The sequence below is a fragment of the Chanodichthys erythropterus genome, chromosome 24 (genome assembly GCF_024489055.1).
Source record: "Chanodichthys erythropterus isolate Z2021 chromosome 24, ASM2448905v1, whole genome shotgun sequence".
NCBI classification, from domain to species: Eukaryota; Metazoa; Chordata; class Actinopteri; order Cypriniformes; family Xenocyprididae; genus Chanodichthys; species Chanodichthys erythropterus.
Genome location: NC_090244.1, coordinates 15,138,060 through 15,158,081, shown reverse-complemented (window position 1 = coordinate 15,158,081; position 20,022 = coordinate 15,138,060). Strand labels below are relative to the sequence as shown.

The 20,022-nt window shown below is 34.5% G+C and overlaps 1 protein-coding gene across 1 annotated transcript in view; it reads right to left on the bottom strand.

Annotated features, from left to right (window-relative positions):
• The window catches only part of celsr1b (cadherin EGF LAG seven-pass G-type receptor 1b), a 58,513-nt gene that overhangs the window by 6,027 nt on the left and 32,464 nt on the right, over positions 1-20,022 (bottom strand). Inside the window, exons 7-27 of the mRNA XM_067380490.1 lie at positions 17,865-18,028; positions 17,624-17,749; positions 16,469-16,635; positions 16,125-16,310; positions 14,595-14,708; positions 14,339-14,513; positions 14,027-14,168; positions 11,592-11,712; positions 8,809-8,992; positions 8,159-8,260; positions 7,195-7,289; positions 6,853-7,062; positions 4,900-5,083; positions 4,666-4,806; positions 4,346-4,556; positions 2,772-2,939; positions 2,524-2,650; positions 2,232-2,432; positions 1,956-2,130; positions 258-370; positions 87-163 (exon numbers count right to left, since the gene is read on the bottom strand). Of these exons, the coding sequence (XP_067236591.1) occupies positions 87-163; positions 258-370; positions 1,956-2,130; positions 2,232-2,432; positions 2,524-2,650; positions 2,772-2,939; positions 4,346-4,556; positions 4,666-4,806; positions 4,900-5,083; positions 6,853-7,062; positions 7,195-7,289; positions 8,159-8,260; positions 8,809-8,992; positions 11,592-11,712; positions 14,027-14,168; positions 14,339-14,513; positions 14,595-14,708; positions 16,125-16,310; positions 16,469-16,635; positions 17,624-17,749; positions 17,865-18,028 (3,183 nt within the window). The remainder of the gene's footprint in view (positions 1-86; positions 164-257; positions 371-1,955; positions 2,131-2,231; positions 2,433-2,523; positions 2,651-2,771; positions 2,940-4,345; positions 4,557-4,665; positions 4,807-4,899; positions 5,084-6,852; positions 7,063-7,194; positions 7,290-8,158; positions 8,261-8,808; positions 8,993-11,591; positions 11,713-14,026; positions 14,169-14,338; positions 14,514-14,594; positions 14,709-16,124; positions 16,311-16,468; positions 16,636-17,623; positions 17,750-17,864; positions 18,029-20,022) is intronic.

Sequence of the window (20,022 nt, the reverse complement as noted above, 5' to 3'; positions counted from 1 at the left end):
AATGTTGAAAAAGATTGGCTTTTACCTGCTTCAGGTCTTCTGTATTTCAGTATTGTTCAGTTTGACAAAACTCTCACTGAACTTACATTGCTCCTGACTTTTCTGTGAGCTGGCGCCGTCCAAATGAGGCTTTGGCTGCCAGCACAATTAGGACTATATTTATCTATTTAAAAAAAAAGAGATTTGTTTGTCATTATTTAGTCAAAACCAAACACTTCAGTTGGGAGAAGAACTGTGCTAAATAAGATTAAACTGACCAGCACTACTATGGAGATTGGTCCTGTGATACTCCAGATAAGAGTGTCATTGACAGAGAGCCAGCAGAAGTCAGGGTTTCCATAGCCCTGAGGATCCAAACCCACTGCCAGACCTGACAAGAGACAAATAATTAGCAACAGTGTACAATCAAGATGCGAATTACATGTGGTTTAGGGGGTCTGACCCCTATATTTTAAGGTGTCGCGACTCGCAAGCGATTTCTGAGAAACACTGTTGATATTTGAAATCAACCCAAACAAACACACCACTCCCTTCATTGCTCCGCTATGCTTCACAAACATGCAATGCAAGAGTGGATACCTCTTTATCACAGCTGAAGCGAAGCAAAATAATGCTTCACAAAAAATCAAGCAAAGATGACGAATGACAAGGAAGATAAAAAAAAGAGTTGGTTGTTATTCTCCAGCAGCTCCAGACAAACAATGACATGCAAAACTCTCCTGTTACTATAGCTAACAATATAACAACAACAACATAACTTGGTTCTGTAAAACAGCAAAACCAACGTTTCTCACGCAAAGAGCAGGAACAAAGCAACCTCAGCATTGTTTTTAAGGCCTTCCAGCTTAGGTGTCTCCAGTGCTGGAAAGCTTTTCTAATATTATCACGGATCCTAAAGCTCTTGCCTGACCATAACCCTTCTTTTTCCTGTGATATTCCTCTGACCATTTCTTTTTTTTGTAATGTCTCTCAGCCATTTCTCTTTCTACAGTTCTTCTTAAAATCTCCCTCTTGCTCTCTCTCTCTCTCCTCTCCCATCATGAGTGGACACGCCCCCTTCTACTGATTGGCTACAAGTGTGTTGTGCTGCACGGTTCGATCACTTTCAACAGCGTTTCTCAGAAATCGCTTACTGCATCTTTAAAGGGTTAGTTCATCCAAAAATTAAAATAAATGTCATTTATTACTCACCCTCATGCCGTTCTACACCCGTAAGACCTTCATTCATCTTCGGAACACAAATTAAGATATTTTTGATGAAATCTGATGGCTCAGTGAGGCCTGTATTCACAGCAATGACATTTCCTCTCTCCGGATCCATAAAGCTACTAAAAACATATTTAAATCAGTTCATGTGAGTTCAGTGGTTCTATCTTAATATTCTAAAGTGACGAGAATACTGTTTGTGCGCCAAAAAAACAAAATAACGTCTTTTCAACAATATAGTAATGGGCCGATTTCAAAACACTGCTTCAGAGCTTTACGAATCGAATCAGTGACTCGGATCTCCTATCAAACGGCTAAACTGCTGAAATCATGTGACTTTGGTGCTTCGAATCACTGATTCGATTCGCAAAGCTCCGAAGCAGTGTTCTGAAATTGGTCGCACAAAAAGTATTCTCATCACTTTCTAATATTAAGGTAGAACCAATGAACTCACATGAACTGTTTTAAATATGTTTTAGTACCTTTATGGATCTTGAGAGAGGAAATGTCATTGCTGTGAATGCAGGCCTCACTGAGCCATTGGATTTCAACTAAAATATCTTCATTTGTTCCGAAGATTAATAAAGGTCTTACGGGTGTAGAACGACATGAGGGTGAGTAATTAATGACATTATTTTCATTTTTGGGTGAACTAACCCTTTAACACTTGAACCGTCCAAAAGAACTTCAAAACAACATGTTGGGGGTTTCATATATTAAACATTTTAATGAGCACCTGAGTATCATACCAGTGATAACAGCAGGAATCCCCCAACCAATGGCATAGTAGAAGCGCATATGGCCCTGGTTAATGTTACGCATCTCGGTCAGCATGCGATAGATGTGCAGCCCCTCCACAAACATCCAGGCAAATGCGCACATGTATGAATAATGTAGCAGAATGGCCACAACTGTACATACAAACTACAAATCAGACAAGAAACAGGTTTAGTATCAGAAATGTCCAAGGTAATAAGGTAAAATAATGTTGATATTATAATCTAAAATCTCTGGCTGCTGCTCACCGGACTGTCGGTCTGATTGATGCCAGTGAGGAAGATGAGTTCAGAGAGGAAGATGGCGGCCACCAGGTTCTTGTGGATGCTGTGTAAGTTGGAGCGCAGCTTGCGAAGAATGGCCAGCAGGAGGAAGGTGATGAGGAGTGCAACCAGAGAGGCGGACACTGTGGTGTAAGTCACCACTTTCAGAGGAAGAACATCACCATGCTAGGGACGAGATACCAGCGTACAAAAACCAGTTTGCTGGCTGAATACAAGAAAAATTCCATATAAACCAAAATAGCTGGCTGCGTCCTACCTCTCGCTTGGAGATGTCCATGAGGACAGCAAAACTGGTCATGTGGTTGCACTGGCAGCTGATGTGAGTCGAGTTCCTGTAGACCAGCTCACAGCCTTTAGAAGACCAGGCGCCTCCATCAGCAACCCTAACAAATAAGAGCAGGAAAGACACACACAAATACAAATTTATCAAGTATTCTGCAATTACAGCATAAGCAGAGATTTCATAACATATTGTATTCATTTATTAATTCATTAAGGACTCACGGGATGGAGTGGTTCCAGTAGACGCACACAGGTTTGGTCCTCTCGTGGGTCTCCAGAAGCCTGAAGTTCAGGGTGATGGGTCTTTGGAGGGGTGTTGGGAGGGCTTCTCCATCCCTGTGGACCACCACACTCACTACAGGTGTGTTGATGACAGGACGATTGGGCAGTCTGGGGATGTGTAGAGCACCAGATATATTTACAACAAGAAATATATCAAATGCATTCAGTTTCCAAATGTTTCAAGAATTTGAGATGAACAAAAAAGACCTTTATCTTTATATTGTCAATAGGTAATCACAATTATACTCAATTTTTTTTTTGTCTGTGTTGGCTGATATTTATTATTTATGGAAACCCATTTACAGCACATAGGAAAAGCACATATGATTTTCAGATTACATTTTCCATAATTTAACACTCACTTAAAGTTAATCTTTAAAACACTAATAATTTAACCCCTTAACTGTCACCGTCCCTCAGGTGGGACGCTTGCCATTACATATTTAAAACAGTAATAATATCAAAAATAAATTACAGAGGAGCAGTAATTTATCAATTTGTAACAAGCATATTTTCATACTCATAAGGCATGTTCAGACCTTTATTTTGAAATAGCGGTGAACATGAAAAATCATTAAAGATTGGTTGAAACATGTTTGTTTTTAAAAGATAACATCCATTTAACAAAATACATTTATGATTGTGGTGGCGATCTATAACCCACATACATGTTATTTTTATATTTATTAGAGGCTGAATTCATATCAAATTCTGCCAAACTTCCCATACTACTTCTATATAGGATGTCAACTTCATAAATTGTATGAAAATAATGGAAATATATGGTTCAGATCACTCAAACCATATATGGAAATGGAGGCGCCTTTATATGGCCAGTAATGGAGCTTGGTTGTCATCTAGTGAAAAAGTGTGGTACTGCGCCCAAACAAAATCTTACTGAAAGCTCCTTTTTTGAGATATCAACCTGAAATTTGGAACACAACTTGTTCAGATGTTTGGCTTTGATTTCCTTGCAGTTTTAGAGTAAAACTTGTTTTGTAAAATATATGTTTTATATAAAATATAAAATATTATATTTTTACATTTTACATTTTCATAAACTTAAACTTCTATAACTTTTTTTTCTATTTCACTTACATAAGTTATTTCACTTCTACAATAATCTTCCAAATTTCATCTTTAAAAGAAGACCAGCCTTATGTCTATACTCCAAAATATTCTTGAATTACAACCATTTAAGTTTGGATAGTGCATTTTCTTGTCTAAAAAAAAAGTTTAAAAGCAAATCTCAAAATGAACATTATTTTTTCATACTGTACATTATAATGTTGTCTAAATTCACTTGTAGCTTTTAAAATGATTAATTTTAGTTTTTAGTGTTTTATTTTTTTCAAACAAAATAATAAAGAATTTTAATATCAGCTATTTATCAGACTGAAAATAATTATCAGCTAATGTATTGATTAGAATTTTAATATGATATATAAACTTGCACTGCAATTCCTGGTCAAAGAAATCAGTTTGTATGTAAAAAACTAAGGCTGAAGTTGTACCTAAGACTTCGGCGGTCCGGATCGTAACTCTCCGGAAGGAGCCGACCCAGAGACCTGTGGATCATCACCATGACAACAGCGGGAGGATCGGGTTGGTCTGTGTGGCGTCTTCTCTTAATAGACGGTGTTAGATCAACAATATCTGATCCATCCATGCTGATGAAAGACTCAGTTGGTGCAATCTGGGTTGGAGGCTCTGTGGTAAAAGCATCTATAGTGTAATACAACATACAGTAGTTAAGTTTAGAATTAAGTTTGAACACTGCACATTTCCATGAATATTACTGACAATCTAAAGAAATATGTTTCGAAGTAAGAACCTTTGCTCTTTTTTGGCATGGAAAGCAGGTTTGGAAACAGGACAGATGACTCCAGCTCTTTTGAGAACACCTCCTTAACCTCCTGAAATCGAGGAATCTTGTCTTGGTTTGCGGTGGAGTCCAGAAAATCTAATGCAACAACTTGAATGTGAAGAAAAATGGTAAATATTTTTACACAAAACACTCAAAATTGAGCAGAGCAGATGCTACAGGAATGGAGATGGCAATACTAACTCATGTTGTCAGTGACGATGGTGAAGGGTCTCAGGTAGGTCTTCCTCATGTTCTGTACCAGAGTGTTGGCGTACTCCTCAAAGTAGCGCAGCAGATGAGCCGTCCCACCATCAGAGCGCTGTATCTTCTCCCAGTGCTCCTTGTTGACTGGGTCAAGAATGGCACTTCCAGCTTTAATGATGTTCTACCACAGCAAACAAGAGTACCGTTCTTTAATACTAGATAATTACAGTATATGGAAGCTTGTTTCCATCACTGAATGAAAAAGGGTAATTACGACTTTTTCTCCCACAATTCAGACTTTTTCCTCAGAATTGCGTGATATATACTCACAACTGCATGTTATTAAGTCAGAATTGTTGACATAAAGTCGCAATTGCGAGTTATAAAGTCAGAAGATATAATCTCACAATTGAGAGCTAAAAAGTCAGAATTGTTGACAGTCGCAATTGCGAGTTATAAAGTCAGAATTGCGAGATATAAACTCACAATTACGAGTAATAAAGTCAGAATTGTTGACATAAAGTCGCAATTGCGAGTTATAAAGTCAGAATTGCGAGATATAAACTCAATTGCGAGTTATAAAGTCAGAATTGTTGACCTAAAGTCGCAATTGCGAGTTATAAAGTAAGAATTGCGAGATATAAACTTGGACTTTATAACTTCCAAAGTGCGAGAAAAAAGTCAGAATTGAGAGGAAAAAAAGTCAGAATTGTGAGTTTATATTTCGCAATTCTGACTTTAATTCTTGCAATTGTGAGTTTATATCTCGCAATTCTGAGAAAAGATTAATTCCGATATGTAAACTTGCAATTGAATTTGCTGAATAAAAAAATATTTAATTGCGACTTTTATCTCGTAATTCTGACTTTTTTCTCGCAAATGTGTGATATCAACTCACAATTGCGAGTTATAAAGTCAAAATTGCATAATATTAAGTTGCAATTATGAGTTATAAAGTCAGAATTGTGAGATATAAAGTATATATAAGTCTTTTTTTCTTCAGAATTGGACTTTATAACCCGCAATTGTGAGTTCATATCTCACAGTTGCGAGAAAAAAAGTCAGAATTGTGAGTTTACAATTCTGACTTAATTTCTCACAAATGCGAGCTTATGTCCAGCAATTGTGATTTTATAAAGTGCAATTCTGAGTTTATAACTCGCAATTCTCACAATTGCGAGTTTATATCACAATTCTGAGAAAATGAGTCAGAATTGTGAGTTTATATCTCGCAATTGTGAGTTTATAACGCTCAATTGTGTTTTTATTTCGCAATTCTGACTACAACTCACACTTGCGAGTTTATATTTCACAATTCTGAGAAAAAAGTCAGAATTGTAAGCTAAAAAGGCTGCAATTGACCTTTTTTATTTTTTATTCAGTGGCGGAAACAAGCTTCCATATAACTACCACCCAACGTGGGATAAAAAAAAAAGTAAATTAATTAATTAATAAACTAAATAAATAAGGTACAAAAATAAATAATACATTTATTAAAAATATATTAAAATAAATTAATAAAATCAAGATCATTTAAAGTCCCAGGATCTGAATGTGTCTGTGAATAAAACAAGATCTTTAACACATTTTTGCACACATACAGTTCACTTCAAATATACAATCTGCGTGCTTTTTAACTGGTTTAGATGGTTGATCAGACTGGTGAGGTCAACCAGGAAGACCATCTTCGTTTAAAACGTTTGGAGCAAATAGGTCTCTTTTGACCAGCAACAAATCAGTTACAACTTTTAAACAATCTTGATCAATTTAAGCATTCAAGTTCTGATTCCAGCAAAGTTATCTTTAAAAATTAGCCTATAAATTAAAATTTTCCTGTTCCTATCATACACTGAGGTGCAGAACCCATTATATTGAGCTTGAATGTGATGATACTGAAAGATACTGTTAGATTCTGGAAGTGTCTGTGAAGGCTATCTGTGAGGTCTATACCTTGTTGAAATCGGCATCATGAGTGGCGGTGAGCTCAAAGCCCTGCTGCAGACTCTCATGCTCTAACACACTGGCCAGCAGATGGTAGGCAGTCCTCACGTCATTTCCAAAGAGACGATCCGTGTGGTCGGTGGCGGAGTGCAGCATCCCCGCAAGGCTTCTTGATCTTTCTCCGTCCATTCGAGAAGCATTAGCATGAAGATCCTCACTCTAAGTCACAAATAAAAGAGGAAACAATGGTCACTTCTAGGACTGTGGAGCTGGCATGGAATGTTTAATATTCCGGTCCACAATTTCGCACTAAGATTCCAAGTTGAATCAACCAACAAAAGAGTCACAAACCTCTTTCTTTAGCTTTGAGAAGCTGAGGGAAGTGCAGTTGAAGAGCTCAGGTGGAAGCCAACCTTTATCATCGCTGCAATGACGGATAGCTGTGCCTGTCGAATGACATAAAGTGTGGATACTTAAATTTATTCAGATATCTTGAGCATTTCATTCATTAATACAGTTTATTCACTATAGTTTAATAAAATATTACTAAAATTTTTATCATTTTATAAATACATTTTTTATCAATTTTACTGGTAGTCCACTGTACAAAGAATTTTTGTGTAAAAAAAGTCACAGTTTACTTTATTTTGCTATCCTCACTTGCATAAATGAACTATAGTGTCCTGCACCCACTAGTAAAAATATACCAAATGTCTGAATAATTTTTGGTTTGACTGTATATTAATAAACCATTCAACAATAAATTAATAAAAAGATGAAAATTCCTACATATACTACCAGTCAAAAGTTATTGTAAGTACTATTTTCCACATTTTTTAATTATAGTAAAATCATTAAAATTCATTAATAACACAAATGGAAATATGGGATTTATGTAGTGACCAAAATATCTATTTAGTTTTTATTTATTATTTATTAATTGTTTATTAACATTATTTAAAAAAAAAATAAAATAAATAATAATAATAATATATTTATATTTATATATATATATTTATATATATATATATATTTTTTATATATTTAAATTTAATTGTATTATAATAACATTATAATTAAATTATAATCTTCATTTATACTATATAATATAATTTATAAACACAATTATACATTAAAATATACAATTTTTCAAATTTGCTAGACCTGTATATAACTGTATATTTAAAATTATATAAATATAGTTGCCTACAAAAATCTAAAGTTTCAAATTCAGTGAAGTGTGTGTGTCCAAACTTTTGATTGGTTATGTAAATTCTTGATTTAGTTAAGCACAATATAAATCATCTAGACTCACCGCTGGATCCTTTGGGGCAGTTTGTGGCTGCTGGGCCACCAAATGTGGTCCGGGGCCACCAGATACCGCCTTCAAACGCTTTGGGACAACCATCATAAACCACTAGATGGAGTGAGAGTGAGAGAGAGGACAATATGGCAAAACAAATGCATTTAGTGTCACTAACAAGAACTTTTAAAGGGATAGTTCACCCAAAAATGAAAATTCTGAATGCAAATGATGATTATTTGAAGAATATGGCCCATCAACTATTTGGTAACCAACATTTGTCAAAATATCTTCATTTGTGTTCAGCAGTAGAAATAAGTTCATACAGGTTTGGAACAAAGTGAGGGTGAATAAATGATGACAGAATTTTCATTTTGGGTGAACTATTCCTTTAAGCAGCCACAAATACCAATTATTTCTGCTCCAAGAAACTCCAAAGTCAGTACATGCTGACATGAAAGCATTCTGCTTATGATTAGAGTGTATTACACTTACATTTCATCATACTGTGCATGCATATGTAAGCTAAAATCATAAACAGCTTTCATATTTTTTCCTTATTTATTCAATTGTAAAAAACACTGTCAAGCATTGTGTAATCAGTTTTGAAATGAGCTCAACAACAGTTAACTGCGATCCTGTCCAGTTGACAGCACACATACCCACACATCCCCCGACTGTCACCTCAGCGAAGGGGTTGTCACAACGGTTGCACTGACGGCCCACCACACCCATCTTACAGGCGCACTGGCCCGTTACAGGGTCACATGTCCGCGAATGTGCTCCAAGGTGAAAACAGTCGCACGGGTAGCAAGTGTCCCCATCAAGAGGGCGAAAGTAATTGTCCTGAAAAATTGGAGAGGGGAATATAATGGCATCTTTAGTTTAAAATATGGTAATGTACACCAAATTACATTTTTTTAAATAAATAAATACTAAATTGATACTACATACTAAACTGATCAAAAGTAACATTTCAATGTTACAACAGATTTGTATTTCAAATAAATGCTGTTCTTTTAAACTTTGTATTGATCAAAACAATTTCCACAAAAAAATATGAAGCTGTTTTCAACATTGATAATAATAAGAAAAAAGTTTCTTGAGCAGCAAATCAGCATATTAAAATGATTTCTGAAGGATCATGTGACACTGAAGACTGGAGTAATGATGCTGAAAATTCAGCTTTGCATCACAGGAATAAATTACTTTATAAAATGTATCCAAATTGAAAACAGTTATTTTAAATTGTAATAATATTTCACAATATTACTGTTTTACTGTATTTTTGAGCTAATAAATTCAGCCTTGGTGTATGGAAGCTTGTTTCCACCACTGAATAATAATAATAAAAACAATTATTTGTGACTTTTTATCCCATAATTCTGACTTTTTTTTCTTGCAATTGCTATCAACTCACAATTGTGAATTTTAAAGTCAGAATTGTGTGATTTAAAGTAGCAATTGCGAGTTATAAAGTCAGAATTGTGAGTTATAAAGTCAGAATTGTGTGATATAAAGTCAGAATTGTGAGTTATAAAGTCAGAATTGCGTGATATAAAGTCAGAATTGTGATATAAAGTCAGAATTGTGTGATATAAAGTCACAATTGCGAGTTATAAAGTCAGAATTGCGATATAAAGTCAGAATTGTGTGATATAAAGTCAGAATTGTGTGATATAAAGTCAGAATTGTGATATAAAGTCAGAATTGTGTGATATAAAGTCAGAATTGTGAGTTATAAAGTCAGAATTGTGAGTTATAAAGTCAGAATTGTGAGTTATAAAGTCAGAATTGTGAGTTATAAAGTCAGAATTGCGTGATATAAAGTCAGAATTGTGATATAAAGTCAGAATTGTGTGATATAAAGTCGCAATTGCGAGTTATAAAGTCAGAATTGTGTGATATAAAGTCGCAATTGCGAGTTATAAAGTCAGAATTGTGAGTTATAAAGTCAGAATTGTGTGATATAAAGTCAGAATTGTGTGATATAAAGTCGCAATTGCGTGATATAAAGTCAGAATTGCGTGATATAAAGTCAGAATTGTGTGATATAAAGTCAGAATTGTGAGTTATAAAGTCAGAATTGCGTGATATAAAGTCAGAATTGTGTGATATAAAGTCAGAATTGTGTGATTTAAAGTCAGAATTGCGTGATATAAAGTCAGAATTGCGTGATATAAAGTCAGAATTGTGTGATATAAAGTCAGAATTGTGATATAAAGTCAGAATTGTGTGATATAAAGTCAGAATTGTGATATAAAGTCAGAATTGTGAGTTATAATGTCAGTATTGTGAGTTATAAAGTCAGAATTGTGTGATATAGTCAGAATTGCGTGATATAAAGTCAGAATTGTGAGATATAAAGTCAGAATTGTGATATAAAGTCAGAATTGTGATATAAAGTCAGAATTGTGTGATATAAAGTCAGAATTGTGATATAAAGTCAGAATTGTGTGATATAGTCAGAATTGCGTGATATAAAGTCAGAATTGTGTGATATAAAGTCAGAATTGTGATATAAAGTCAGAATTGTGTGATATAAAGTCAGAATTGTGTGATATAAAGTCAGAATTGTGTGATATAAAGTCAGAATTGTGTGATATATAGTCAGAATTGCGTGATATAAAGTCAGAATTGTGAGTTATAAAGTCAGAATTGCGATATAAAGTCAGAATTGTGTGATATAAAGTCAGAATTGTGTGATATAAAGTCAGAATTGCGAGTTATAAAGTCAGAATTGCGATATAAAGTCAGAATTGTGTGATATAAAGTCAGAATTGTGTGATATAAAGTCAGAATTGTGAGTTATAAAGTCAGAATTGTGTGATATAAAGTCAGAATTGTGTGATATAAAGTCAGAATTGTGAGTTATAAAGTCAGAATTGCGATATAAAGTCAGAATTGTGAGTTATAAAGTCAGAATTGCGATATAAAGTCAGAATTGTGAGTTATAAAGTCAGAATTGCGAGTTATAAAGTCAGAATTGTGTGATATAAAGTCAGAATTGTGTGATATAAAGTCAGAATTGTGATATAAAGTCAGAATTGTGTGATATAAAGTCAGAATTGCGTGATATAAAGTCAGAATTGTGAGTTATAAAGTCAGAATTGCGATATAAAGTCAGAATTGCGTGGTATAAACTTGCAATTTCAAGAAAAAAAGTCAGAATTATGGAAAATAAGTCTCAGTTTATATCTCACAATTCTGAGAAAAGAAGTCAGCATTTTGAGATAAAAAGCCACAATTACTTATTTTATTTTTTTTTATTTAGTGACAGAAACAAGCTTCCATTTTGGTGAGTATTTTCTTTAAAAATAAATAAAAAATCCTTTTGTACTGTAGTATGCTTAATACAATAAAAGCACATGGCCCAGTTTATATTTATATAGTTGTACAACAACTAGAAGTCAGAGTCTGGAGCATGTGATCACTTGCAGCTTACCTTGCAGCTACACTCTCCTGAGGTTTTATTACAGTCCCTTCTGAAGCCTTTGCTGACATCGCAGTTACAGGGCCCACAGGTCGGGTATCCCCACCAGCCGTGAGCACAAGGTTGATCCCCTCTGTGTTTGTGAGCGCGCGTCAAAGGAAGAGTGAAAAAGGGGACGGAGAAAAATAAAAATGTGCAATAGTGCAGTTTTAACTACAAACTTCACAGAATGAGACTTAAAACAGCTTCAATTGGGGACTGAGACTGATTGGAAGAGTTGAAAAAAAAAAAATTGCTTTGAAATTGGACATAAAATGCCGCTGTAAAATCAAAGCGGTGGATTCTGACTGCGAGGCAAACACGAAATTGCTTGTGTGAAAGCAATACATCATTCTAAGCTCGCTTCCTTTGTGATCATTTAAAAGAGAATCTTTTCATGGTTAAAGAAAGGAACAGAAACAAAATAATTTCAAACATATTCAATCATTATTTTCTCCTCTCATGGAAAGTCTTTTATTTGTTTTTATCTCTTTTTTGGAGTTTACAGATTAAAGGGTTAGTTCACTCAAAAATGAAAATTCTGCCATTAATTTCTCACTCTCATGTCATTTCAAACCTGTAAGACCTTCATTCATCTTCGGAACACAAATTAAGATATTTTTGATAAAAATCCGATGGCTCAGTAAGGCCTCCATTGCCAGCAAGATAATTAACACTTTCGATGCCCAAAAAACTACTAAAGACATATTTAAAATAGTTCATGTGACTACAGACTACTATACTTTTTGTGCGCCAAAATAACGACTTTATTCAACAATATCTAGTGATGGGCGATTTCAAAACACTGCTTCATGAAGCTTCGAAGCTTTATGAATCTTTTGTTTTGAATTAGTGGTTCGGAGCATGTAACAAACTGCAAAAGTCACGTGAACCATTGAAATTTCGAAAGGTTTCAAAACTCTCATGACGTAACGAAGCCTCATTTACTGAAATCATGTGACTTTGGCACTCCGAACCACTGATTTGAAACAAAAGATTCGTAAAGCTTCGAAGCTTCATGAAGCACTGTTTTGAAATCGCCCTTCACTAGATATTGTGGAATAAAGTCACTATTTGGTTATTTTTGACACACAAAAAGTATTCTCGTCACTTTATAACATTAAGGTTGAACCACTGTAGTCACATGAACTATTTTAAATAAGTCTTTAGTAGCTTTCTGGGCACTGAAAATGTGTTTAAAAGTTCACTATTAAAAGAAAATCCACATTTTCAAAACTCAAGTGATTCTGCTAAAGAACAATTTATCTTTAATGGATGAAAGACTCGCTAAGTACTGGATCATTCCAGCAGCCTGAGCTTTACTTTACTTTGTTTCATTATAAATAAAAGCGATAGTGTGGGCGTCAAGGACATGTGGAATTACCAGAATTAAAGGAAAGACCAGATTTGAAGGATCACCATAACAATGCCATCACAAATACTGCCAGCATCTGCTATCACAGCTTTCGCCACTTACAAAACCTTGGCAGTTCATGAAACAGACCATCAGACAATAAAGCTGTTGTCAGTCAGCGTGTTTAAGCATGTACCCAGCTTTAACTAAAAGTCCACCAATTTTCTTAATCCTAACCAAATCTAAACAGAGACATGGTTCACACAAAATTAATGTTCTGCAATTATTTCCAAACCTGTAAGACATTCTTTCTTCTCCAGAACACAAAGAAAGATATACTAAAGAATTTACCAGTGTTTTTTTCTCTTCTTTTTGTCCATGCAATCAAAGTCAATGGGGTCCAGTGTTGTTTTGAACCCCATTGACTTATATTGTATGGGCAAAAACAGTTCAGAATATATTTTATGTTCCACAGAAGAAAAAATGTCATACAGGTTTGGAATGAAATGAAGGTAAAAAAAAAAAAAAAACATTTCTAGGTGAACTAAGTCTTCAAATACTAACAAGCCCCCTTTCTAATAATTTAGAAAAGTTCTAGCACACCTCTGCTCTATAACGATGCATAATTTGAGACAACTTTCATGTCCGACAAACAATTTAGGACAAGCTGCAAAATTTTAGGGTTAGGGATTTGTTTTTAGCCCTAAACCTTAGTATAAGAGGGCAGCAACAACCAGACACCCAATAATTAGAAATGGCCAAATTGTCCCCCAATATTTGATATTATTGAGCTGCTCTGCTGTACTCCATTCTGCACCGCTCTGTTTGTTGTTAGGATGACAAAAAAAGTTTAGAAAGTTCCATTTTAGGCTGGTCTGCCTCAGCGGTCTAACAGCGCTCATCACTGTCAGAATGAGTGAGCTGGCCAATCAAATCAAAGTAGGTGGGGCTTACTGTTCACAGAAGATGAGTGCGAATTCCAATGCGACACTTTCATTTTAGCAGTGAAGTAGCTGGATGGATGGATGAACCAAAGAGAAGGAAAGATACTCACTTGCGCTCACAGTATTGGCCATAGTAATTGTGTCCACAATCGCAGCTGTAGCCATGTTTGGTGCTGGGTTTACGAACACAGGAGGAAGTGTGTTCGCAGGGGTTCAAGAGACACGCATCCACACAGTCTCTGCCGAAGTAACCTGGGGGGAAAGGAAAAGAGAGAAAGAAAGACTGAGAAAGAGCATGTCTTATGTATGTCCTGCATTTGCTTTAATGATAAACCACATTTCAATTCAAATGTCTCAAACTTTTGGACCCCACTATATAACTACTCGACTCTTTTGAGTCCCTTTGTAGCAATCTTTGTTACCTGGCTCACAGACACACGTGTGAGATGCCCAGTTGTCCCTGCAGCGGCTGTGTGTTGGACACAGGTTGGACAGACAGGCATCAGGTACGTTACATCCGTCTTTAGCACGGACTCGTGTCACATGCTTCATGTTGATGTTGGCAGTGTTGGTGGAGGTCTCACCCATTCGCACACCCTATGAACACATGACATAACTTTGTGAATAAGACAATACACAACTTTAAACTATGTAAATGAGCTTATATATTAGATTTACCTGCATGCAGCCAGTAAATCCGCCCTGCACAGTGCCGTCTTTCTTAAGCAGTCCCCCGATAAACAAGTTCCTCAGTTTAAGCCCGGGCAGCTCATTTCCGATCTCCACTGTCCTCTATACATCAAAACAATATTATAAATATAATAAACTCATGCATACATAACTCGAACCACATGCATATATTGGTGTTTCTTCAATGCCTCTTGCCTCATGCTTCATGATTTCACACTTTTATTGAGAAAAAGACAATCTATCATAAATACATTAATTATTACACTTTTAAAACTAATAATAAAATATACACAAAAAGTGAAACATTTTAATAGTTATTCAACATAGCATCAAAGTCCTTTATATCAACTTTTGTGCAAACTGAGACTTTTATGCACATCATTTCCATGCTTGTTTTTTATTGCGCATGATTTATTATTTGAAAATTTTGCAAATATTCTAAATCTTTTGTAACATTAAACACTATCGTTGAAAAGTTTGGGGTCAGTAAGAATTTTAATTTTATTTTTGGGGGATAGAAATAAAATTAATCAATACTTTTATTCATCAAGGATGAGTTAAACTGATCAAAAGTTACAGTAAAGACAATTATAATGTTAGAAAATATTATATTTTAAATAAATGCTGTTCTTTTGAACTTTTTATTCATTAAATAATCCTGAAAAAAAAAAACTGTTTTCAACATTGATAATAATCATAAATGTTTCTTGAGCATCAAATCATCATATTAGATTGATTTCTGAAGGATCATGTGACACTGAAGACTGGAGTAATGGTGCTGAAAATTCAGCTTTGATCACAGGAATAAATTACACTTTACTGTATATTGACATAGAAAACAGTTTTTTCAAATTGGAATAATATTTCACAATATTGCTGTTTTTGTTTGTATTTTTAATCAAATAAATGCAGGTTTGGTGAGCAGAAGATACTTCTTTTAAAACATTAAAAAAATCTTACTGACCCCAAACTTTTGAACGGTAGTGTATATAAAAATTAGCCTTAGCAAGACAAATGAGTTGTTTTATTCTAAAACAGTGTTTTTTGTATTATTGAAATACTATTATAGTTTTTAAGTATTTTGAATTGGTGTTTATTTTTGTATTTTCTGTTTTCATTTTAACTTTAGTAAAAGTTTTAGTCATTTTATGTTGTGTTTTTGTAATTTATGTAGTTTTTTATGTCTATATAGTTTTTAGTACATCAAGAAATAAAATGTTTAAGTTTTTTTATATTGTATTTTATTTCAGGTAAAGTTTATTTTATTTGCAAGTAATAAATAAGTTTTTATGGTTTAGTTTCAGTTGAGCATAATAAACAAAAAATAAATCCAAAAATATTCAAATATATAATTTCCGCCATTTTCACTGCAGAAAGTAGTCAAACAAAATACATCATTTGAGATTTGAGGACTGTTCAGATAAATTACTAAAGTCCACACAGCACCACATTCCCATAGTTGAATATGTGTTTGAATCTGAATTAGGTGGTCCACATATAAGCATCAAGATAATATACCTGAAACATGCCATAATCCAAAGACACGAAAGCCATATATTTGATGTCTTTGTCATCTTTTCCACTCTTGAGCTCGACAAGCACATGGTGCCATTCACCGTTGTCCACGCAAACCTGAGGAAAATCTAAGAGGGCCACACGTCTAACACCCAGAAACACCTGGAACCGAAGGTGTCTGTTGCTCACCTGGAAACACAAAGTAAGTAGCTGAGAAATCTAAGACAAACAAGCATGAGAGCCGTCTGATCTATCACAGTCACAGTCTGATTCATCTTCTTTATTAAAACAGACATATCATGGAAAACAAGATTGAACGTGGTGAATTACTGAAACACAATACTCACCATAAGATTAATCTTGGAAAACTCTCCAGCACTGGCCTGTAGCAGAACGCCTGTGCTTTTTCGGGTTCGAAACATAAGACCCATGTACCAGGGAATGGCAATGGTAATATCGGTCTCGCTCAGTGACACCAGTGCGTGGCCATCGAAATGCAGGGGGGCAGGCATAACTGCAGAAAGAAGACAGTCAGACAACGGCTTAGATGACATCCAAACTAAACAACGTTGCTCTATTAACAAACACATACGACGCTTTGACATTCCCCAAATAATCACTATCATTCACAGAGGAATGTTTCCCAGTCATCCTGGAGATTTCTTAATCAGGAAGGTGAAACGTTCTTACACACCAGTTTCCTCAGGGCAAATATTTTACTTTCTGTATGTGAGGGCTGAACTTATGGAAATAACATCAATATATCTTAGACCCAACCCTGGGATTGTGACAGTAATATTAGTGATATTCATAGTTGGGCCTTCTCTTCAGTTTTCCTCAATTGAGATTTTAGACCTACAAAGGAGAGGAACATTTTCAGTCCTTTATGGAGTTTGAGAGCCACTATTCTTTCATTGTATGTTAAAGAGTAGCCTGAATGTTCTTCAATTTTGTCTTCCACAGAAGAAAGAAAGTGAGTCAGGTTTGGAGTGACATGAGGGATTTAGATTTACGTCCATTGGCGGTTTTATGACTTTTATGTTATTTTGGAACATGGTGTGATCCCTCCATCCAACTGATAAGCAAAAATGCAGGTTCAACCGGGTTTCCCTCCAAGAAATTAGGTCAAACTAAGCTCACTGAAAATGTTAAGCCATTTGCAACCCCATTAGCTCTTTCAATGGGTTTAGAGTGTAAAAAACTTGATAGACAGATAGATAGATAGATAGATAGATAGATAGATAGATAGATAGATAGATAGATAGATAGATAGATAGATAGATAGATAGATAGATAGATAGATAGATAGATAGATAGATACTGTTTACGGCTTGCTGTCTCAGGTATGAGTCATTGTGTACACATTGGTATGTTATGGAGGCCAAGGGCAAATCCAGGCAAAAGATGGGAGGCGTGTCTGTGTTTGTGTCCATTAAGCAAAATCAAGTCAAAGGATGAATGAAATATAGAAAAGAGTAGAAAAAAAGAGAGGATTATCTTACCATGTTCACAATTTTTTCCTCCGTAGCCTAATGGGCAGTTACAGGTGTGGGTGTTCCATCTATTCACACATACGCCTCCATTCTGACAAACGATCTTGCTACAAAAGTCATGTTTTGCTGCACAACCTGAATAGAAAGGGAGAGTGCAGGAAGTAGTTTTGAGTTTGTTTTTATACTTCAAAATTTATTTAAAAATAAATCGATTTGTCATGATATGAACCCTTGTTATACAGTTTCTAACCTGCTGAGGTTCCATTGTTGGCAATGAAGCCGGCCATGTCTATGGGCTTGTTGTCGATAGTCAGGTTCCTAATGCAGCCCACAAAGTCTCGGTTCTGTATGGGGAAATCTTCAGGGAGGTTTGGAACACCACCCAGGAGCAAAGGTCCGGTAAGATCTAGTGACCTGCACACAAACAGAAAGATCCCTGAAGCCACGAATACACAAACGGTCCCCAACATTTTCCATTATATGGAATAACCTTGAGGCCCATGGCAGAAAATAGACGACAATGAGTTTTGTCCATTTTTTTTTTTAAAGAGAAAACAAAATCCCCATCCTTTCAACCCTCATTCTTCTCATTTCAAAGAAAACAAAAAACATTTTGGTTTAGATGATGATAGAATTAGCTTTTTTGGGTGAACTATTCCTTCAGTACAGTAGAGGCCAAAAGCGTTTTTAATGACCCGGCCCCTACATGTTAAACCATCAACATTTGAGGAACATTTATTTTTAAATATTTTAAATATAAGGCAAGAACGAAACATTAAACTTCACTGTAAGCCCGAATAAGTTGGCAAAACTCAACAAATTTGAGGCAATCAATTTCCTCAAAATGTTTAAGTTAACATATTTTTATTGTTTTTTAATATAACATATTCATTTTCATAGATTTTTATTTTGTACTCATACATTTTCTTGTTTTTAACTTGAAATGTTTGAGTACACTAGTTCACTTAACTTAAAATTTTCATGTAACCTCAATGTGAACATTTTTAGTAACTTAACTAGATATAACAAGCTAATTCAGAAAATGCTAACTTGCTAATATGTTAACAATAGCATGGTATAGCACTTGCCAACTAAGTTTAGAAATATAAAGCATTTAACATACATACTCTCAAACCAAGCCGCATGCACCACTTGTCAGCAAGATGGTAACTCTACAAAAACCAACATTAATAGAAACTCTTCTAAATTAGCATAACTAAACAATAATCACTACTAAATCTCCCTTAGCATTAATGTTGCACAAAAGAAAAAACATTATATAACACTTAATTTCAGCATTTATTCTCCCTTTCGAGTGCCATGGGCAAAGCATGCTGGGAAATAGAAATCCCAGTCCAGTTTCAGTTAAACTTAAGTTCTTCTAAAATAAAAGAAATATGTTCATTAAACTCAAAACAATTTCAGTTTACTTAAAATATATCAGTTCTGTGAACTTCAAAGGAAAAGAAAATGCTAAATATTCATAAAAGTTGAACTAATTTGTTTAAGTTTGTCCTACTAATTAATTATTTTGAACGTTAGGGTTTATAGTGTTGGTATTTATGTGAAATTTATTTGGCAAAAATGGCAAACTACAGCTACAAGAAAAAGCATACATTAACTACATCATAATTACTTATTAAAATCTTGTTTTGCATGTGTTCCTTGTTTAACAGTCAGGCCAAAAAAATGTCCACAAAATTTGGCATGTTTCATTGAATTATCACAAATAAAACAATTGACTCCAAGCACAACTACAAAATAATCTTTAACACATTTTTAATAATATTTAAATAAAGGGTGGAGATGTTTCTTCGAGGCTGGACATCACTTTTGGCCACTATTATATATATATATATATATATATATATATATATATATATATATATATATATATAAAATAACATTTTGAATGTATTTTTTGAAAGAAAATTTGTATATTTTATTTAAAAAAAACGTTCATGGTTTTGCATTATTCGAAAGAAGCAAAATGAGGTTAATGCCCTTTATAGCCCTTTTTTCTTTCCCTTTTATTAAAACAGATATTTATCCAGTATTATATGCCAACATCTGTCAGCAATGATCATATCCATCATACCCTATCATTCATAGAAAGGCTATTAGATTATGAAAATAATCTTATTTTTTCAAAAGGAGAAAAAAAGAAAGAACACTAGAACATAAAACGTGCAGAGCTATTAAACGGAGTGTGTCTACATGTTTTTTTAATCCAGAATATTATTTCGTTTATTTGAGTGTTTTTCTGTTTTATTGTTGCCAGATATGCTGTGGTTCTGCATTTCAGCATCTGGGCTTCACATTGTAGCAGATTGAAGTGCATTTCATCTACAATTCCTATTGTGACTCATAAATCCACATAGATCTGTAGGTTTATGGGTCAGCACTTA